Consider the following 23,929-nt stretch of genomic DNA (forward strand, 5'->3'; position numbering starts at 1 on the left):
GAAATTAGGGTTTCATCCACAAGCTCCAACTCGTCGAGTTGGTCACTTAAGTTACGCGGTCACATCAGTTTCTACTTGACGATTCAGGGCATCCAACTCGTCGAGTCAACCTTTCAAAATGAAAATATATAATTGCAAAGTTTATACCTGAGATTCAGGCATTACAATTCTCCCCCACTTGAACTAGATTCCTTCCTCTAAGTCCACTGCAGTGAACAACTCCGGATAATGCTCCCGCATCTCAGCCTTCGACTCCCAAGTCCACTCAGACCCTATTCGGTGTTCCCATTGTACCTTCACCAAAGGCACCTCCTTGTTCCATAGAGCCTTCACTTTCCTCTCCAGTATGGTCATTGGTCTCTCTATGTATTTCAGGCACTCATCGACTTGTATGTCCTCCAAGGACACTACTGCTGCCTCATCTAATACACACTTTTGCAACTGTGACACATGGAAAGTGTTGTGGATCTGACTAAGCTCCTCTGGTAGCTCTAGTCTATATGCCACCTTGCCAACCCTGGAAATGATCCTGAACGGTCCGATGTATCGGGGACCTAATTTTCCCTCCTTCCTGAAGCGGATCACACCCTTCCAGGGCGAGACCTTCAGGAGCACTATGTCGCCGACCTGAAACTCCAAATCAGAACGGCGTCTATCGGTGTAACTCTTTTGCCAACTCTATGCGGTCTGCAACCGCTGTATGAGTTGTTGAATCCTCTTGGTAGTCTACAGGACTACCTCGGTCCGACCCATAACCCTGTGGCCGACCTCCCCCCAACAGACTGGGGTGCGACATCTCCGTCCATACAATAGATCATAAGGCGGAGCACTAATGCTGGAATGAAAGTTGTTGTTGAAGGAGAACTCTGCCAGAGGTAGATAGGAGTCCCAGCTCCCACCAAACTCAACGATGCATGCTCTCAGCATATACTCAAGAGTTTTTATGGTCCGCTCACTTTGGCCATCTGTCTTTGGATGGTAAGCTGTACTGAAGTGCGGACGAGTGCCTAATTCCTTGTGGAACTTTTGCTAACTCTCATCTGTCTTAGGAGTCCTAGCTCTAAACTGTCTTAGGAGTCCTAGCTCTCATCCGTTTCTTTCTTAGAATTATCTTAATGTAACTCTGTTGGATTCTCCTTGACTCTTCTATTGGTTGCTGGAGTAACTACATCTATCTAGCGGTTTATATGAGAATGGGAATGTCTAAAGAATCTATGAGAAAATTTAAATTTTTATGAAGGTGATCCCTTCCAGTCCTTCTATAATCACATAGTGTGTACCGATTATATATAATCCAGATCAAATAGACCTTTGAATAAGTAATCCTACTCTAAAACCACATCTAAACAAGGAAAAGGAAGTAGAGTGAAAATCACATCTTCTAAGTCTATAAAATCTCAACTATATATAATCTTAACGCATCAACTTATTAATTATAGAATTACCAGAAACGATCTTTTGAAATTTCCAAAAAGTTTATTTATGGTATTTAAAATACTTCTATAGTATTTTAATTATATGATTGATTCTTGAACTTCTAGATATCGGAAGTTTATAAGTTTTCAGTTTTATTGTTATATCATCTTAAAATACTCCTATAGTATTTTAACCTTTATGTTTGGTTCTAGAATTTTTCTGGTACCTAGGTAAGTTTTAGACTTTTCGCAACACCACAATCACTCCCAAACACATGTTGGTCATATCTCAAATGAATATAGTTGATGAGGCTATATTGATCCCAAATATGATTAAATAACTGTCCAGGTTTAACTGCAATGTCCAACATCCAAATACTTTTGTTTTGTTCTTCTTGTGATACTCATTCTAGTATATATATTCTACATGTACTTGTACTTTTATAAAATGTTGTTATATTTTAAAGTATACTTCTTGGTCAGAGTGTTTTTATCCCTATGTGTTTATAGTTGTATATCTTTTATGACTGATATACTGAGTTCACTATAAACAATGCTCTGATACCAATCTGTCACACCCCCAAACCAGAACGGCGGGAACGTTCGGGGGCGGAGGACGTCATGTAAGTATCATAAAACATGCATTATAGTAATCAAAGTACAAACAACCATTCCATTAATAAGTATAAGTTTTACATAAGTGTTTAAACATTACATATTCAAACATCAAAGTAGATACAATAGAAGACAAGAGTCGCAGTACAGTACCAGGCAGTCTTCTCAAAAGCTTCGGGAGTATACCTGTCTACTGGATTCCTGAGAATACAAGTTATTTTGAAAGAGTAGATCATCATTTAAGCTGGTGAGTTCATAAGTATTTTAGTTATATGAAGTATACTCTAAGTTCTTGGAAAAGTTAACCGGTTCCTCCAGAAAATCCTATATTTTCTGACATGACAATAACTTAGTTTATACTAATCATATATAACCTAATATCGAACTGACAATTAAATGAGTGAATCTGCCCTAAGCCCACAACCAAACAAGGAACAAGAAGTAAGGTGGAAGTCACACATTTCACTGTCAGTCGGATATTAATTATGTATATTTGGTGTATAAACTAAGGAATTATAAAGTCAACCATTTAAGGTCCTTTATGTTATACTAATTTTAAGAGAACGAATGATGATGTTGCAGAAAATTCAATATTTTCTGCTTTATAACTGATAAGTAGTTTTAATTGCATAAAACTGTTCCATATAAGTAATATTATACTTATAATAAGGTTTAACATAATTTTAACTATGTATAAAATTATAAGAAGGATGTCTTCCTTTTTGTTGATGAAAAGTGGTTTTAAATCCCATAAAAACCATTCTGATAAGTAGTTTTAATCCCATAAAACCGTTCTGATAAGTAGTTTTAATCCCATAAAACTGTTCCATTTTGAGTTATGAAAAGTGAATACTACAGTAGTATTTCTTAAAAAGAATAAACTACTGGTGAATAACTACCCTAATATTATTCTGGTTAATTAGGGTTTAAAATGTGATAAAGTTGTAACCATGCTGGACTAGAATGAACACGACGACCTACTGGTGTCGAAATCGAATATGTGACATTTTTCGCCCCATGGCTAGTCTGCCTGATTGTAGCTAGCAGTCGGGATGTGGGATTTTCAGTACCGTATAGATTTATACTCACAATGTCCACTCTCTCTCCAAGACACTTTGGTTACATGAATATAACATAGCAAGTATTGCTATGTCCTGAATACGTACCATCACATTTTACTTTGAATAAAGATCGAATTATATCCTTTTCTTGATAAAGTAGTTTAGATCTCGTATATTTATATAGGAACAATAGATTTCTCATTTTTTTCATAAATTATACCTATTATAATTTATACGTTCTATCTGAGTAGCATGATATATCGTGAAAGTATCCCTTTGCTCAACATGATACAAATGTAATGATACCGAATGAAGTAACCTTTTATATTCCCATATGTATAATATATATATATATATATATATATATATATATATATATATATATATATATATAATTAAGAAGGAAATGACCTTCGGACAAACATCCTGACCTTAAACCACATCCAAACAAGGAAAATGAGATAAGGCAACTCATTAGTCCTAAGCCCTTTAAGTCTTATTTATATACTTATACATATATGAAGATAATTTTGACAATTATAATATGAAATAGTTTATAAAACCTTTTTCAAAGAGTTTAACAATATTAAAAGAGTTTTAATAGTGTTTCAAAAAGATTTTACATGACTTTAAAGATATAACATGACTTTAAGTCATTTTGTAAGTATTTGGTAATCCTTAAAAGCATAAGAAAATCCTTTGTGTAATAGATATCATATACAATTATTAACAAAATTTAACAATTGTTTTGAACTTGTATTCCCCCTTAAAAAGCGTTAAAAATCATTTGAAAAGGTAGATTAAAAGGGTATGAACTCACCTTATGTGGGTGATTCAATTGCAGATTCGAGTAAGGATAAGTTCCACGAATGAAGTCCCGCGACACAAACGAGTCCTAAATGACATATATTGATACATATATGTACATAATTAGTGTAAAAACAACTAATTATGAAGAGAAACAACCTAAGGGACTAAGGAACACTTGAATTGAAGTGTTACAATCACATGTGATTGCATCAAAGGGGTTTACGGCCACATAAGGGTGTGTACGACCTATGAAGTGTATGGACATGGAGTGTACGGTCGTACACTCATGGAATAAGTATGCAAAAAGGGGTGTTTATGTCCCTATATAGCATCCCTTAAGTGTTCATGATCTTATGTTGAGACATGAGGTAATTTTGAGGCCAATACATGCATTAAACAAGGGTTTACGACCATATGAGGTGTGTACGACCGTAAACCCTTCATGTTCTTGCTAATATGGTTGATTTTAAGATGAATAACAAGTGTTTTTAATAGATAACAAGCATAGGAAACAGTTACTTACAACCTGGAAGCTTGATGAGGGTTCACAACCCAAGAACTAGTGTGTGTTCTTGGTGTTCTTGGAGAAAGATGAAGATCTAGTCAAAGATGAAATTTCATGGATGAAAACATGGATATTTACTAGATAAAGACATGTATCAACTAATAAATGGAAGGAATACTTACATCTTTGAAGATCTAGGGTGTAGAACTTGATGATACTTGAGAGAGAATCGATTTTCTTGAGGTGAGAGTGTGAGAAAGTGCGAAAGAATGAGGGAAAAGCATATATATATATATATATATATATATATATATATATATATATATATATATATATATATATATATATATATATATAGTTTTGGGTTCACGACCACCTTGGGTGTACGGCCGTACATATATAGTTTTGGGTGTACGACCACCTTGAGTGCTTGGCCCGAATGCAACCCGATGAACCTAAGTTAACTCATTATTACATTACGCTAAGATTAGAAACTCTCAAATAGAATTTTAATATGGCCAAAAGGTAACAGAAATAAGTCTGACTTTGGATTTGAAGTGAATTGACTTTACAATGCAGAATTTCGGGTTGTCACAGCTGCTGCAGCCTTTGCAGCCGTGGCTGCTACTGGTACATGGACAGGGTGAGCTTTTCAGTACCGATACTTCTATAACATGAAGCCCTCGACCTTCGATGGGACTCAGGATCCGATCATAGTCATGAGGTGGCTGTTTGACGTGGATGGATGTTTCTTCACGTGCTCATGTCCTGCTGACCAGAAGATCAGATGTGCCCTGAAATTAATGAGGTCTGGGGCAAAGGATTAGTGAAGGTTGATGACTGGATCGTATAATTCTGCAATTACTTGGGAGCAGTTCAAGGAGATGTTTCATGCTCGCTACATTCCACGGGTCGAGCGTGACCGAATGTCACATGAGTTTTTGGATCTGGGACAGGGTACGAAGACGATGACGGAGATCACCTACATGTTCACTGAGAGGGTGATGTTTTTCCTGGAGTTTTCTTCTGAGCAGGCTCAGATGACACGTTATTTGAGCCTGCTCAAGACCCATAGCCGTCAGTTTGTTGCTACCCAGCGTTGTGATACACTGTTGGAGTTATAGGAGGCTGCTAGTCGGCGTGAGCTTGAGATCGAGTTATAGTTATGGGAGAAGAGGAAGGCCCCAACGTAGTCATAGCCAGCGCCAAAGCGGTCCAAGACTGCTGATACCAAGTCTACAGGTCAGTCGGGTCGGACTTGTGGGAAGTACGGGAAGGCTCATTCAGGGGTTTGCCGATCGGGGAGCGTGTGTCACAAATGTGGCTAGCATGGCCACCTTGCCAGGGACTACAGGCAGCAGACTCCAGATTCTAGGGTCGTACTTTGTTACCATTATGAGCAGGTGGTCGATATGAAGGCCCATTGTCCCCTACTAGCCGCCAAGCTGGCACAGACTCACGCACCGGCTACACTGAGGATTAGTGACGGGGGTCAAGGTAGAGCAGAGCCTCTGAAGGCTCGGGGATGTGCCTACCAACTTACATCTGAGGAGCCTAGGACAGCACTAGATGTGGTTGCTGGTATGTTTCTATCCTTTATCTTATTGATTATATCTGTTTTATTCTTATATGATGTACCTATGGTTCAATACGTTCATAGTGAACTCTTTACCTGCCTTGGTATTATTTGACTCTGGGGCAAGTCGGTCTTTTGTCTCTCAGTCATTCAGTCGGGAGTTCGGTTTGCCAGCAGGAGAGCTAGAGTGTCCCTTGCGAGTCTCTCTTGCCAACGGACACAGGATTTCTGCTTCTTCAGTCTATCGGGGTTGCGTGTTGGAGATATTCAGGGTGTCTTTACCTATATACTTGATTCCGATCCCCATGGGAGAGGTATGTGTGATTGTTGGTATGGATTGGCTTAGTCACTTCAGTTCTATGATCGATTGCGAGGGTCAGTGGGTGGTGGTTCGAACCCTAACTGGTGGAGAACTGATTATCTACGGAAAGGGCACCAGATTAGGATCGGGGTGTTGCTCAATTGCCAGTGCCCGGTAGTACATTCAGCACGGGTGTGTAGGATGTTTAGCGTATGTGATGCATATGCGAGTCAGGGATCAGACCACAGTTTCAGAGGCTCCAGTAGTCAGGGAGTTCGCTGACGTGTTTCCGGAGGAGTTATCCAGAGTGCCTCTGGAGAGGTAGGTCAAGTTTAGGATTGACCTAGTGCCAGGTACGACCTTTATCACTAAGGCGTCGTACCGATTAGCACCATCAGAGATGCAGGAGCTATCATCACAGCTGCAGGAACTGCTGGGCAAGCAGTTCATTCGCCCAAGCAATTCTCCGTAGGGAGCACCGATTCTCTTCGTCAGGAAGAAGGATGGTTCGAACCGGATGTGAATTGACTACCGGGAGTTGAACAAGTTGACGGTGAAGAACCGTTATCCACTCCCAAGGATAGATGATCTTTTCGATCAGTTGCAGGGAGCATCTTGGTTCTCCAAGATAGACCTGAGGTCTGGGTACCATCAGGTCAAGGTTATGGAGGAGGACGTGGAGAAGACCACGTTCTGGAATCGTTATGGGAATTACGAGTTTGTGGTGATGCCATTTGGATTCACCAATGCGTGGGTGGTGTTCATGGACTTGATGAATCGGGTCTGCAGACCTATGCTCGATCGCTCGGTCATCGTGTTCATAGACAATATCTTGGTGTACTCCAAGACCCGAGAGCAGCATGAGGAGCATCTTCGGGAGCTATTCGGATTTTTGAGGCGAGAAAGACTTTATGTCAAGTTCTCGAAGTGCGAGTTTTGGTTACGAGAGGTTTGGTTCCTTGGACATCTCGTTAACCAGGAGGGGATTTTGGTCGATCTAGCCAAAATCGAGCCGGTTATGCAGTGGGAGGTTCCGAAGTCTCCCTCAGATATCAGGAGCTTCTTGGGATTGGAAGGGTATTACTGGAGATTCATATAGGATTTCTCCAAGATTGTAGTACCCCTCACTCGTCTGACGAGGAAGGGGTGGATTTCTAGTAGGGCCCTGAGCAGCAGCAGGCGTTTGAGACCCTCAGGCAGTGACTTTGCGAGGCCCTAGTCTTGACTCTCCCGGAGGGAGTTGAGGATTTTGTAGCGTTCTGTGATGCATCGATCACGGGACTAGGAGCGTTCCTCATGCAGAGAGGATGGGTTATAGCCTATGCATCACAACAGCTAAAGCCGCATGAGATGAGATACCCCACACATGATTTGGAGCTTGGAACAGTGGTATTCGATCTCAAGATTTGGAGACACTATCTCTATGGGGTCCACTGTACCATATACACGGACCACAAGAGTTGGAGACACATCATGGATCAGTCGAACCTAAACATGAGACATCACAGGTGGCTGGATGTAGTGAAGAACTACAATTATGAGATCCTTTACCACCCAGGTAAAGTGAACATGGTTACGGATGCTCTGAGCCGTAAGTCAGCTAGATCGTTCACTCCAATGACATGTATGAGGATATCAGTGGATTCTCCACTTGTGGGATTGATTAGAGAGGCCCAGGAGGAGGGTATGTGACAAGAGAATTGGAAACTGGAGAGGATAAGGTGTGAGAACACAAGATTTGTGCAGGATAGCCTGGGATTATTGACCCGATATGGTCGGGTATGGGTTTTGATGTCTTGTGGGGTCAAACATATGATTTTGGAGGAGGCTCATAAGTCTCACTTCTCTATTCACGCGGGGCCACTAAGATGTACCGGGATTTGAGTTTGAGCTACTGGTGGCCATGCATGAAACGAGAAATCGCTTCGTATGTCGAGAGGTGCTTGACTTGCAGGATGGATAAGGCCGAGCATCAGAGGCCGCATGACAAGCTGCAGCCTCTATGAATTCCCATGTGGAAATGGGAACAAATGATGATGGACTTCATTACCAAGTTACCTAGGACGACAAAAGGATTTGATGCTATATGGGTCATCGTGGATAGATTGACCAAGAGTGCCCATTTCCTGGCCATACGTTAGAGCTCATCGGTCGAGAAGCTGGCCGACATGTATGTCTGTGAGATCGTGGCTCGCCATGGAGTTTTGGTCTCTATTGTTTCCGACTGTTATGTTAGGTTCACCTCCCGCTTCTGGCAGAAGTTCCACGAGGAGCTGGGCATGCAACTTCATTTTAGTACGTCTTATCATTCGTAGACCGACGACCAGAGTGAGCGAACCATACTTACCCTCGAGGACATGTTGAGGGATTGTGTCATTGACTTTGGTGGGAGCTGGGATTCCTACCTACCCGTTGCAAAGTTCGCCTACAACAACAAATATCATTCCAACATTGGCGCGCCACCTTTCGAGCTATTGTACGGGGGGAGATGTTGTACCCCGGTCTGTTGGGGTGAGGTTGGTCACAGAGTGATGGGACGGACAGAGGTAGTTCTGCAGACTACTGAGAAGATTCAACAGATTAGACAGCAGCTGTAGACCGCTTAGAGTCGGCAGAATAGTTACACTGACAGACACCGATCTGAGTTGGAGTTCCAGGTGGGTGACATGGTATTACTGAAGGTCTTGCCCTAGAAAGGTGTGATTCGCTTCAGAAAGAGGGGAAAGATGGGTCCCCAATACATTGGATCATTTCGGGTTATTGTCAGGATTGGAAAGATTGCATATAGACTGGAGCTTTCGGAGGAGCTCTGTCAGATAAATAGCACTTTCCACATTTCCCCGTTGCAGAAGTGCATATTGGACGAGGATGTGGAAGTGTCGTTAGATGACATTCAAGTTGACGAACGCCTGAATTATGTGGAGCAGCCGGTGACTGTATTGGAGAGGAAGATAAAGGTTTTACACAACAGAGAGATACCATTGGTAAAGGTGCAGTGGCAACATCGGAAAGGATCCGAGTGGACTTGGGAGCCAGAGTTCGAGATGCGGGAGCATTATCCAGATATATTTGCTATAGAAGACTTTGAGGACGAAGTCTAGGTCAAGTTGGGGAGAGTTGTAACATCCCGATATTTGTAGGTATTTCTGAATCCTCTCTATTTATTTTGTCAATTGTAGTCCTTAGGGTTGGATGAGTCGAGACATGAGAAGATTAGGGGCTAAAGTTGCAACTTTGGGATCAGTAAGAGTACGATAAGCATACATGAGGTACGCTGATCATACTAGGTGCACTGTAGTACACTGGGCATACACTTGTGTACGCTAAGCGTACTCACGTCAGATGGAAACCATAATATTTAGGGTTTAGGTGCTATATAAACGTCCTTATGAGCTCCAAACCCTAACCCCTTTCTTGAGTGTATGAGCTAAAAGAGTTTGTTTTGAGTAGTTGAAGAAGAAGGTGTTGCATCAAGAAGTTGGAGATGGAAGACAAGCTTGTAGATCTGAGGTTTCCTTGTGCCCTAGAAGCTCCAGGAGGTAAAAAGCTCCAACCTTTATGCTTGTATGATGTAGATCTTGCTATGATAGCTTTATGAAACCAATTCTTGTCCCAAAAGTCCCAAGTTGTTGCATGTTATGTTTTTAACGAAATAGGTTGTCCCTCTAGACCCTAGAAAGGGTCCTAAGTGATAAAAATGATATCCCAATGGCTAAAAGTGTCCCATGCATGTAGTAGAAATGTCTTAATGGATTAAGACCATATATTAAGAATTTTTGGACGTCCAAAGTTTTAAAGTTCAAGACTTTATGGTTCTAAGGAACATTTGGTTGATGGATCTGGAGTTTGGGCTTAAGTGCTTAAGCCATTAAGCACTTATGATGGTCAACGCAAAACGAAAGTACGCCCAACGTATTAGAGGAGTACGCCCCGCGTACGCTCGCTGTTGGGATTTGACGATTTGGGCTCCGGGATTGGACTCCTTTTTGGACCAGTTTGACACGGGCCTTGCTGGGATTTCTGAATAAATATGTTTTGGGCAAGTAGTGGTAATATATCTTAAAATGAGGCTCGATTTGGGATTTAGGGCCTGATGCGACATCGGCTCCGACCACCTGCTCTGAGGAAGTGCTTCCACGCCGGAGACGGATCTGCGAGGTCACAACAGACAAGCCTGTTAGAGCCGCCCTAGGGACTCTTCCCCGGGAGCGGACTACGATGGTAAAGTTAGATCATCTGGTAGATCTGAGATGGTTCTATTTAGCTAGAGAGAACCATCTTGTTGCTGGTATTAGGGGTAGTGGCTGATGACGACGGGTGGCAGCTGAGCCACCCGATCGGAGTATAGGGCGGTGGCTGAGCCAAGGGGAAGATCCCACTCCATGGAGGAGATACGATTCATTATATAGGGGAAAATTAGGTCAATGGGAATTAGGTCAGGCCTTGGGCCAACCCAATTCAAGCCCAACTAGCAAGGATCTGGGCGAGGCCGCCCGGAGGCGCCGGGCGGGGCTAGCGAGCACACACCAGGCAAGGCTGGCGGGCACGCTCCAGGAAAGGCTGCCCAGGGAGCGCCAGGCTAGGCCGATGGGAGAGTCCCTAGTAGGGCTGGCAAGGGAGAGCCAGGCCGGGCCGGCGGGAGAGTCCCCAAGAAGGCTGGCAAGGGAGTCCCTAGCAAGGCTGGCAAGGGAGCGCCAGAGCTGTCTAGGCCATGCTAATGGACCCTATATCAACAAGTTCCCCCAGTCCGATGTTATTGGTACAATTGGACTAAGTCATATAAACCAACAAGAGAGTCCTTAGCGAGGCTGGAAAGGGAGTCCCCGACAAGGTTGGTAAGGGAGTGCCAGGCCAGGCCGGCGGGAGCGCACCAAGAAAGGCTGGCACACTAGAGCGGTCCAGGTCATGCTAATGGACCACACATCATCAAGTCCCCCCAATCTGATGTTATTGGTAAGCGGCTAATCACATCGGACTGGACTTAGTCATATAAACTGTGCATCGTCAAGTCCCCCTAGTCTGATGTGATTGGGTTGCTGACAATCGGATCAGACTAGATAAAGCACCAATACATTAAATAATAGAGAAAATGACCCAACCTCAGCCACGAGAGCCGTGGGGATGCGTAATGAGCCGGGCAGTGTTGGCTAAATGACCTTTCCTTATTAGGAACATGATCTAGCTCATATGATGCAACGTAGTTGTTGTTGCGATCATGTAGAGCGAGGTTGTTGACAATGTTATGCAGATCGGGACTGTTATGTGACAATGGAGTCGGTATGACATCGGGTCAAGGTTGCCATATAATCTCTAAGACTGTTATTCGATGCAAATGGAATTTCACCAATAGCCATCTAGATAGTCTGCCTTACCTGAGCATTAATAACCGTCCTAAATGTATCTTCAAACTACACTATACCCAACTAGACTCCCCCCCAGTCTGGTGTGGGTAGCTTAGGTGGCCAGATCGGACTATAACGAATAAGGCAAGGTTGTTATACCAATAGACGATGAAGTTGTTGGCATAAAAAGTAGAAAACTCTTTGTTCAAGATGGATGTTGTCAAACCGATGAGTCGTAAGGTTGTTGACCGTAACATAGGTGGCAGAGATTCCGAGAGCTGGGCAATTAGGTTGCTAGATAGGGTCATATACTGAGACTATTGTCGATAGCCAGACAACAAAATTCTTGAGGAACAGGTAGTGAGGCTATAGGTAGGGAATATGCAGTGAGACTGTTGCCGAGAGCCAGGCAGCAAAGGTGCTAAGGGATAAGCAGCGAGGCCAGAGGTATGGTTGCGCAGCAAGACCGTTTCCGATGGCCAGGCAACAGTGATGTTGAGGGATGTGTGGCGAGGCCACATGTAAGGCTGCATAGCAAGATTGTTTCCGAGAGCCATGAAACAGAGATGTTGTGGGATATGCGGCGAGGCTACATGTAAGGTTGCATATCAAGACCGTTTTCGAGAGCCAGGGAACAGAGATGTTGTGGGATACGCGGCGAGGCTACAGGTAAGATTGCATGGCAAGACTGTTTCCGAGAGCCAGGAAACAGAGATGCTGAAAGGTAGTAGGTAGCAGGGCCACTATCGGGATGACCTACTTGCTAGAGAGTAACCTCACTATAGCAGGTTATAATGTGGATACACCTCATTGATTGTTCAAGCACAAGAGAAACCTGATGACTGTGAGAGAGGAAACACCAAGGGCTCGGTGTTAGGTGCAGAATAAATTTGTGGTGCGCGATGATGCACGAGTTATGTTGCACGACTTAGGAGAATAGCTTGGGATTAGCATTTAGCAAACATGGAGATGTCGCGCAGGAGAGCATCGCGAGGAATGGATCGGGCTTAGCTGCCAACGATCGTAGATACATCACGCAGGAGAGCATCGCGTGGAGTGGATCGAGCTTAGCTGCCAACGATCATAGATACATTACGTAGGTGAGCATTGTGTGGAATCATATAGGCAAAGGTTGCGACCCTTTGAGCCTTGTTAGTGGAGCGTGCCACTGGAGTCGGGCTGAAAAGCTAGGCGACTCAAGGCAAGGGTACTGAACCTCGCATGCGGAGCTTGCTGCTATAATGGAGTCGGGCTGAGAAGCCAGGCGAATCGAGGCGAGATTACTCAACCTCGCATGTGGAGCTTGCCGCTATAATGGAGTCGGGCTGAGAAGCCAGGCGACTCGAGGCGAGGGTACTAAACCTTGCATGCGGAGCTTGCCGCTATAATGGAGTCAGGCTGAGAAGCCAGGCGACTCGGGGCGAGGGTACTGAACCTTGCATGCAGAGCTTGCCACTATAATGGAGTCGGGCTGAGAAGCCAGACGACTCAAGGTGAGGGTACTGAACCTTGCATGATTGGGCGTAGCACCCTACAATCTATGTGTCTAGCTCATGTGAACAGTCTGGCTTAAAGCGGAATGGTACCTGATGCTTTGTTGCATTGCTAGTCGTACTAATATTTGATGCCTCGGTGTCTTGGCCGTTTGCAGAGAGCTATGTGGTGGTGCTACTTAGAGCTTGATAATGTAGCTACTGTTAAGAGGTGTGTAGCGAGACTGCTGTCAGGAACTGGTTAGCAGGGACGTTGAGGCCCGGGCAGCGAGCTGCTAGTGATAGGTGAGCAACACGACTATTGAGAGTTGGGTAACAAGACTACCGAGAGTTGGACCACGATGCTGCTCTTTCAGTTCGGAATACCAATGTCGCCTTGGGGATGCACCATCATGCATAGTGTCGGTTCTTCATGTACTTTAACTCTGCCCCTTCGGAGTAAAAATCAATTCTAAATAGTGTCATAGCAACCCTACCCCCCCTTTTTTTAGAGGAGGCGAAGAAAGAGAAAGATGGGTGTATAGCTGCTGAAAGCTGAGATACATAGCTGCTGGAAAGAGCTAGGTGATGCAAGCACTGACAAGAGCTGGGTAGCGTGACCGCATGGAGCTGGTCAATGCAACTTCTGATAGTTGGACAGCGCAGTTGCTGAAGGTTATTTTATAATGTGTCACGGGTAGTAGTAGCGCACTACTCTTCTCTCTCCTTTTTTTTGGTGTTAGTCGCGCCACATCTTCTGGAACATATTCTGTTGAGTGGAGCTTGCGGCATGCTAGCATTTATTTGTTGATTATCAACATGTGAAGCTAACCAATATGTTGTTAAGGTGGTTAGTAAAAACTTAGGAGAAGTCCTAAGTAATATATATATATATATACACACACACACACACATATATATATATATTTAAATGTTGAGTGGTCGAGAATTTTTTAGAATCTGGCTTGTTGAGCGAAATTGTTGGTGCAGACCCTGTTTCACTCAACACAAAATAGAGTAAAATGAAGAAGATATGGGGAAATTTTCTGTATATTTTCTTCAACTGAAAATGATTACAATACTCATATTTATCTAATCTAAATGCTGAAAGTAAGGAACAACTATCCACTAAACTAAAATAAAGGAATGATGGCTAACATGGCCTTGACATAGTCAAATGCAAATAATAGAAAAAACACGTGCACCTCTGAAGCCAAAAGAAATATATTACTTCTGGATTAACCCAACAATCTCCCTCTTAATCCTGAATCAGATGTGTTCGTCACCCCAAGCTCATTTCGCATCTCCACAAATTTCAGCTTACCCAATGACTTCGTGAAGATGTCAACTTTCTGCTCATTGCTGCACACAAACTTGATAATAACGTCTCCTCTTTCAACGCATTCCCTTATGAAGTGGTACCTGGTATCGATGTGTTTGATTCTACCATGAAATACAGGATTTTTCACAAGGTTGATGGCTGATTTGCTGTCAAGGTACAATGTTATAGGACTAATCCTTTCACCCGTTATCTCACTCAGTAAGCGGTGAATCCATATCCCTTGACATGTGGCCGAGGTGGCAGCCATAAACTCTGCCTCACAAGATGAGAGTGCAACGCATCTTTGTTTTTGTGAGGCCCATGTGATCAAGTTTTCGTTCAAGTAAAATGCCATTCCACCGGTGCTTCTCCTGTCGTTCACATCTCTAGCATGGTTGCTATTCGAGTACCCTATTACATCATCTTCCCCGCTTCCTCTTTTATACACAAGACCAAAGTCGATGGTTCCTTTAATATACCTGAGGATTCTTTTTACTTCTTGTAGGTGCTGAACAATAGGCCTTTCCATGAAACAACTAGCCATGCCCACTGCATAAGATATGTCGGGACATGTGTGAGTGAGGTATCTTAGTCCACCAATGATGCTCCTGTACTCAGTTGGATCCACCGATGTTCCTCCCTCATCCTAAGTAGTATGAGAGAGTGCCAAGATCACTCATCTCAAACTCATTATTCATCTTTTCTTGAACTTTGTTACCTCCATCTCACAATTTCCAGTGACGATTAAATCGTCCACATATACTCCCACAATCAGTAGCTTCCCACATCCTCTTCTTATGTACACTACATGTCCTTGAGGACATCTTTCAAATGACATTGCCTTCAGTCTTTTGTCTAAACATGCATTCCAGGCTCTTGGGAATTGTCTAAGGCCATAAAGAGCCTTAGACAATTTTAGTACCTTTTCTTTGTTACCTGACTTCACGAATCCTTCTGGCTGTGATACATAGACCTCCTCTTGTAGCTCTCCGTTAAGGAAGGCAGATTTCACATCGAGATGATGCACCGGCCACCCATGTTTTCCTGAAATTGCTAAAATGATGCGGATTGTTTCAAATCTTGCTATGGGTGCGAAGACCTCATCGAAATCTAAGCCTTGTTTCTTAACATAACCCTTAGCGACAAGCCTCGCTTTATACTTCTGCACATTTCCTTTTGGATCCCTCTTCAATTTATACACCCATTTCAGCCCGATGGGTTTTCGTCCCGGCGGCAAGTCAACAAGGCGCCATGTTTTGTTTCTTTCTATTGCATCAAGCTCCATTTTCATAGCTTTCACCCATTCACCTTTCTTCGCAGCCACTAAATAACTTGTTGGTTCTTCTGAATCTTGCATAAACAAAAGTTCTTCACACTCTTCATACAATTTAGCTAAGGTTCTGTACCGTTTAGGAGCACCTCCCCTAGTCGAACTTGAGGCTGGACTTGTCGACGAAGCTGGACTTGTCGACCCTTCTGAGCTTATCAGTGTTGCTGGTGTAGGTGAGGCATGATGATCAATTGACTGAGTAGCCTGCAATTGTGAGTTTTCTTGAGAAGATATCACATCATCATTTCCAACTTCAAAGGTGACCGGTTCATGTTGGGGCATATTTATTCCAAAACAGAGGGTTACACCAGGAGTAGCTTTTATCGTGGTTGCCTTTTCCCATGACCATGGCTTGTCTTCTTCGAAATACACATCTCAGCTCACTCGAATCTTACTGGAGTTGAGATCCAATAACCTGTACGCCTTGCTTCCTGTTTCTGTTCCCAAGTATACTAAAGCTTCACTCCGGATATCAAGCTTATGCAAGTGCCCTCATAAAACCTTAGCATGTGCAGTACACCCGAACACTTTAAGGTGCTCTAGGTTGGGTTTACGTCCAGACCATACTTCATAAGGTGTTGTATCACTTAATGCCTTAGTTGACATCCGGTTGAGAATATAGACAACATGTCGAGCCACCTCCCCCACAGTGTTTTAGGAATCTCCATGATAATCAACATACTTCTTATCATTTCAATCACAGTTTGGTTTCGTCTCTCCACAACACCGTTTTGTTGTGGAGAGAAAGGTGCTGTGAAGTAATGTTGTAAACCTGTTTCATCACAGTAATCTTCAAATTGTCTTGATTTGTATTTACCACCACGATCTGAACGAAAAATTTTCATTCTTTCACCTGTTTCATTCTCAACAGCCATACGAAATTTACGAAACACCCCAAGGGTCTCATCCTTAGTTTTCAATAGGAACACTCACATAACTCGGCTGAAGTCCTCAACAAATAAGAAAAAATATCTATTTCCTGAGGATGTAGGGGGTGTGATTGGTCCACAAAGTTCACCATGGACCAGTTCTAGTCTTACTTTAGCCTTAAAAGTAGATTGCAAAGGGAATGGGTTACGAGTTTGTTTACCTTCAAGACATCCTTTACAAAGTTGAGTGGAATGTTCAATCTTTGGTAAGCCAATGACCACTTTCTTGTTTGACATACTTTTTAAAGTTGGAAGGTTCACATGTCCTAACCGGTTGTGCCACAGCCATGTGGGTTCCTCGCAACTTCCAAGTAGGCACTACGGTATTACTTCATTTAACATAATCTTGTACAATCGGTTTGGTGACATTTGTACCTTCATTAGGAGCTTTCCAGTACTGTCATGAATCCATAAGAAGGAACCCAACATAACTATTTTATCACCGCCTTCTGCTAATTTTCCCAGGCTTATTATGTTGTTGCATAAACTTGGGATATGGTAGACTTCTTTTAGCATCCGTTTCTGGCCTGTTTTGCATTGGAATACTATTAAACCTTTTCCTTCTATCTGTACCTTCGCCATATCCAAATCTCACATAACCACGAACACCCTGGTCTAGTTTTTGAAATTTTTCTTTGTCACCGATCATATGGTTGCTTGCCCCATTGTCTAAGTACCATATTTTTGACCGGTTATCATCGTAACTTGAACTTCGAAGCTTTGGAATTACATGTTCTTCATTCAGGTACACTTTTTCTTGGGTTTCAACGGGGTTGTACTTAGCCAACAACAACGCAGGTTCATCATCTCATCTTGTTTCTTGGCAAGGTTCACTTCTTATTGTCTCTCTTTTCGTGGGTTTTTACACTCTGAGGCGTAGTGACCAAGATGTTGGCAGTTGTAGCACTGCACCGTACTTTTGTCTCGGCTTACCATACTACGCCCTCCATCACGACTTGGATGAAAACCTCCACCACGGTGACCCCCACGACTTGAATTACCTCTCCCCCGGTCTCTCCCACGTCTACGAGAACTGGAATTGTATTGTCGGGTATCCCGTTGTGAAGTTTTCGAACCTTCCTCTTTATTCTTCTTTGTTTTATCAAGCCATTTCTGTTGTGTCAGGAGCAGCTTTCCTTCATCGGATTCGCCTTGTGTAACGCCCGTAGATCCGAGCTAGTCAATTTAGAGACGATAAGCATCAAAAATTACTTTTTGATGGAATATTATTTAGATGGATTAATCTTAACCAAGTTGTAGTATATGTCACAAGGTTTCCGTGCATATAAAGAACGCCAAAATCCGAGTTATAACGAAGAAGTTATGACTTATCGAAGTTTCGCGACAGAACCGGCACGACACAACGTAACGTAAATAGAGAATTTACGTTAGAGCGATATTTATGCAAAACAATCTAAATGAGAATTGAGGATCTCATTGATAGTAGTCCAACGATAAAAAGACAAATGAAAACGGAGTTCAGATGAAGGAGTTATGAGTTTATAACGAAGCTTTCCTGTCCCAGCCTACTAAAAATAATATATAAGTAATATAATTATAATATATTAAAAATAAAGTCAACATTAGCCAATGGAGTCTAAACGAGAGTTATAGAGCCTAATCTCACCTTCACGTCGATATAAAGAACGTCGAAAACGGAGTTCGTATACGAAAGTTATGAATTTCTGAAGTTCGGGGAGCGAAACCCCAAAACTGTCAGAGACCACGACGTGGCAAGCAGTGCCACGACGTGGCAAGTCTCCTGACACCTCCGGGAGTCCCCCAGATGCAACTTGGGATGATGCATGCAGTGATGAACAAGCCCACGACGTGGCAAAAGGTTCCACGATGTGGCAAGGGCCAGTTTTGCCATATAAATAGATTTGAAGGGCCAACCGAGTTTGGTTGCTCATTCTCTCATCTCTCTCCCATATTACATCGATTTACATGCAAAGAAGTACCCCCGAAGCCCCAGTATCAACCCTGAGACCCAAAGCAAGTTCCGAAACCCGAAGATCCCGAGAAGAAAAGAGTTTCCGAGCCGAAGCTCTGCCCGCGAGAAACCCGGTGTGTGAAGTGATCCCGGTTTCACCGAAGAATACTACTTCTACAAGTCGTAGTGTTGTCCGATCATCTTCTGATCAAGTGAGTGTATAGTCACTTTCATCTTACACATAGATATGAAGTATTTTATAAAATACATGCTATGTGTATATATATTGTTGTTTATACGTGTGAGTATGTGATCACTTTCTTATAACATATATATATATATATATATATATATATATATATATATATATATATATATATATATATATATTAAGTATTTGCTATGAAATACCTGTTATGTGTTTATATATTGTGGTTTATTTGAGATGAGTGTGGAATGGATGTTTTATATAGGTGTTAAATGAGTTAATATGTATATGTATTTTATATCTACAAATATATTGGGTAGAACATGGGTAGATGAATTAGATGATGTGTGATGATAATTAGGTGATGAGAAATAGGTGATGATAATTAGGTGATGAGAAATAGGTGATGATAGAAAGGTGATGTGAGATGAGAGGAGATACCATAACCTTGACCGACAATGTGGCAATTTGGCGATGTAGTCATCTACTAGAGTATAGATGGTGACCACAGACTATTCTAGATGACCCCGTGGAAACACCAGCAGGCTCATAACCTGTAGGTGATGAATTACGAGTCCAGGCAATGTTGTGGCTACGAATTCATGTGATGATACTCTAACCCTTACTATGAATCACGAGTCCAAGCGATGTTGTGGCTACGTATTCATGCGATGATAGACTAACCCTTACTATGAATTACGAGTCCAGGCGATGTTGTGGCTACGTATTCATGCGATGATAGTCTAACCCTTATTATGATTTACGATTCCAGGCGATGTTGTGGTTGCGTAATCATGCGATGATACCCTAACCCTTACTATACATATATTGAGGGAGTGATCCCCGAATTTGTATTGTCTATGCAATGTAGGCGATGATCCTTAGGAAAAGTACTTAGGAACAAGCATATAAGGATATAAAATGTAAGGAGATGAGCGGTAAATATGATTTAGGAGATGACCCTTAGGATAATATCTTTAGGGAAGATTAAAAGAATATAATGGGGATGGGTAATTGGGTTGATTGTTTGATGATTGAATATAATAATTATATTATTGTGGGTTGAAAACCCTATATGCTCACCAGGCTCCCAAGCCTGACCCACTCAGTTTAATTGTATCACAAGTATCGATACGAAGCTGCTTTGCACTGAGAGATTAAAGGATATATAAATCACTAGAGTAAATGAATGTATGTTCTGTTTATGCTTATGTGTCTGTATCGGAACATGACATCCCGAGGTTTTATTATTTAATGAAAATATATTCTCTTTGAGAAATTTTTTGATAAGTTTTTATCATATCTTGTTTTGGGAACAAATTCCGCAACCGTTTTCTTTAAACGATTACTCTGATTTATAAAACAAAGCATAAACAAATCGATCTTTTCTGGCTGAGAAATTGGGGATGTCACACCTTGACCTCGTACCCTTTCCTCATGTGCTTTCAATCTTCCTATAACCTCTTCAACAATCATAGTTTCTAAATCAGCAAACCGCTCTATGGTAGACGCAATTTGTACAAACTTGCTTGGTACGACTCTAAGAAGTTTCTTAACAACGTAAGCCTCGTCTATCTTTTCACCCAAGGCACGAATATTGCTGACTATATTTGTGATTTTCACAGAGAACTCGTCCACTGTCTCAGTCTCCTTCATGCTCATCATCTCTAATTCAGTCTTCAAAGTTTGAACCCTAGTCGTCTTCACACGATCAGCCCCTAAGTACATGGTTTTTAGGGTTTCCCATGCCTCCTTCGCTGTCTGCTTCTCCACCAACGATAAGAGCATATCTTCTGGAATACCCTAATAGATGGCTGCCATTGCCATCTTATCTTTTCGAACTTCAACAACCGTATTTGCTGTTCTTGGCTCTACAACTTCCCAAACTCCCTGAGCCTGCATGAAGACTCTCATCTTTATTACCCACGCTACATAATTCGTTCTTGACAACATTGGATAGTGGAGTGTCATCTGGCCATCTTTTTCTTCATTTCTATCACCTGTATCTGTGAAACAAGGTTGGTACTTGGGCATATACCAGGCTCTGATACCAAATGTTGGTGCAAGCCCTGTTTCACTGAGCACAAAACAGAGTAAAATGAAGAAGATATGGGGCAATTTTCTTTGTATTTTTCTTCAACTGAAAATGATTACAAGATTCATATTTATCTAATCTAAATGTTGAAAGTAAGGAACAACTATCCACTAAACTAAAATAAAGGAACAATGGCCAACATGGCCTTGATTTAGTCAAATGCAAATAACAAAATCATATCACTTAAGTTTTCATAGACCAATTTAATCTTGCAAAAAATCGGGACATTTAATTGATTTAGGCAGCCAAGATGCCAAAATATATAAGAAGTCCAAATAAGATCTTATAGCCCATATACAAATGCAGCCCGTTAGGGTATATGGAGCTGTAAGTCCATATTCTTTTTTTTTTTTTTTTTTTTGGTACGTGTTTTGAACGTCCATGACTCCATGGTATTCAAGTGTGGGGCTGCTTCCTTTGGCTTTCATCTTACAGCCGCCTCCCCTTCTCGCTCTCACGATCCTTCCCAAGGGTGCTCCGACGAAGCAAAAAGGACCGACGACTAGCAAACCATGTCGACTATAGAGGGAAATCGGAGCATCGAGTTCTAATGGCGACGGTAAGTTGTTGGGTCGAAGGTTGAAGGTGGCCAGAGATGGCGATGGTCCACAGGAGGTGGCACAGTGGTGACTGGCGTTGAGGTGCTCAGCTGGGTCACCGGTGTTGAAGGCGATGTCGTTGGGAATCAACGGATGATCCGACAGTGGGAGAAGTGACAGGTTGCAGTCGGGTAGTTGGGTATCGACTGGTGAGGCCAGCAGTGATGTTGTGTCTTCGGTTGGCGGCGACAGATTGAGATTTGAGAAATCAAAGGGCCAGTGACTTGGTTGCATGTGGAAGCGATAAGTTAAAGAGGGAGATCGACTGCAGATCTTGTATGTCATAGATTTTTTTTTTTTGTGTGTGTTCCAAACCGAGTTCGTCTATTTCCAAACCGAGTTCGTCTATTGTATCGTCTATTGTAACACAGGACCGAAATGGAGATTCAATTTTGTTGCTGATCTGTTGGTTGTTTGTGGGGATGGCACTAAGGCTACTGCCGGTGAAGATGTAGGCTTCCAATTGGCAATTGCTAATCAGTGTTATTTGGATGGTGGAGCTGCGACTCCTCTTACCAGCAACAACGGTAGAGATCATGAATGACGGTAGCGGGGCGAGGGTCTTTTTCGGGGGTGCTTAGGTTGCGAAACGGCTTGGTATATATCATTTTTCAAGAAGCAAACGTTAAGGATTTCAATATGTTATAGTTGATTAGAGAATGTTTCACTAACTCGCTTAAATAGTATCATATGATTAAATTTCTAACAAAAAAAATGATATATACTTTGCGGAATTGGCCGTGGCATCATTGTTTACTGTAGAGTTTAGTCATTTGAATGATCCAACATCTGAAAGTACTCACAAGACAGAATCTTCCAAATTTTCCTCAAACATCTTTTTTCATCAAACCACCACCACCACCAACAACAACAAAAATTTTACTCCAAACCCACCTTGGTGCTTTCTTCTTCCATCTGCTCAAAGTTTCTCCTTACACTTTTTGAGATTCTAAGCTTTGTGACACGAATACCGATAATCTCTATGCGTGGTGCATAACATGTACAATCAGCTTGAAGAGCATCTTTTATTGTTTCATAAACCCGCAAATAGGTAAATGCCCCCTGTTTTAACGATTTGAAAAGAAAATCCTAAACTTTATTTATTTGACAATAAAGTTCTAATTGACGATTTGACAAGAAAGTCTTAAACTTTATTTTATTTTTTTGACAAAAAGTCATAATTACCGGCTAACTAGGAAAAAAAATGGTAAAAGTGTCAAAAATTGCCGGTAATTTGGACTTTACTGTTAAAAATAAAATAAAATTTAACACTTTCTTCTCAAATCGATGAAAATATTAGGACTTTTAATATATATATATATATATATATATATATATATATATATATATATATATATATATATATATATATATATATATATATATATATATCCTTTTAATTGTTTTATGGTTTGATATTGTAATGTCTATATAGATACTTGTGATTTTTGATATATACATACGTATTAACATATATACATAGACATAGAAATACACATACATATATACATAGACATACACATACACATACACATTCATACACATACACACATACACATACATTCACAAATACACACATACACACACATGCACATACTCATTCATACAAATACATACACATACATATACACATATACATATACATACATGCACGTAGACAAACACATACACATACATATATACCCATACACACAACAGGTGTGGTATAATACATATTTAATAATAATAATACTTGGTATAATAATAATAATAATAATAATACATATTTAATAATAACTAAGGAAGAATCCCACTTTGCGGAATTGGCCGTGGCATCATTGTTTACTGTAGAGTTTAGTCATTTGAATGATCCAACATCTGAAAGTACTCACAAGACAGAATCTTCCAAATTTTCCTCAAACATCTTTTTTCATCAAACCACCACCACCACCAACAACAACAAAAATTTTACTCCAAACCCACCTTGGTGCTTTCTTCTTCCATCTGCTCAAAGTTTCTCCTTACACTTTTTGAGATTCTAAGCTTTGTGACACGAATACCGATAATCTCTATGCGTGGTGCATAACATGTACAATCAGCTTGAAGAGCATCTTTTATTGTTTCATAAACCCGCAAATAGTAACCTACTTTTACTCTTTTATCCATAATATATATAGCAATCTACTTTCGTTTTATTTATTATAAATCTGGCATTAAAATACATAAGAGAATCCATATATATATATATATATATATATATATATATATATATATATATATATATATATATATATATATATATATATATATACACACACACCTGATCAAACATGTCAATGGTCTGGATTGTTTCTTAACTCCACCTCAAAACTCTTTTGGTGATATAGACTCCAGTAATGACATTGACCAGGCTTTTATTGACTTGTCCCCACTGCCTG

At 41.5% G+C, this 23,929-nt stretch overlaps 1 protein-coding gene across 1 annotated transcript; it reads right to left on the bottom strand.

Annotated features, from left to right (window-relative positions):
- Nucleotides 1-22,391: 22,391 nt before the first annotated feature.
- Nucleotides 22,392-23,657, bottom strand: LOC145007332 (uncharacterized). The gene is made up of 2 exons (XM_078966293.1): nt 23,475-23,657; nt 22,392-22,574 (listed from the first exon to the last, which is right to left on the bottom strand). The coding sequence occupies exons 1-2, from the start codon at nt 23,655-23,657 to the stop codon at nt 22,392-22,394; spliced, it is 366 nt and encodes a 121-aa protein (XP_078822419.1).
- Between the last annotated feature and the right edge of the window lie 272 nt (nt 23,658-23,929).

Source organism: Lactuca saligna, chromosome 1, assembly GCF_052625555.1.
Source record: "Lactuca saligna cultivar CGN05327 chromosome 1, ASM5262555v1, whole genome shotgun sequence".
Classification (NCBI taxonomy): domain Eukaryota; kingdom Viridiplantae; phylum Streptophyta; class Magnoliopsida; order Asterales; family Asteraceae; genus Lactuca; species Lactuca saligna.

Coding starts and splice junctions, on each gene's coding strand:
- LOC145007332 (XM_078966293.1), bottom strand. CDS start 23,657: ATGGATAAAAGAGTAAAAGTAGGTTACTATTTGCGGGTTTATGAAACA. Junction 22,575..23,474: donor TGGAAGAAGAAAGCACCAAG/GTGGGTTTGGAG, acceptor TCGTTAAAACAG/GGGGCATTTACCTATTTGCG.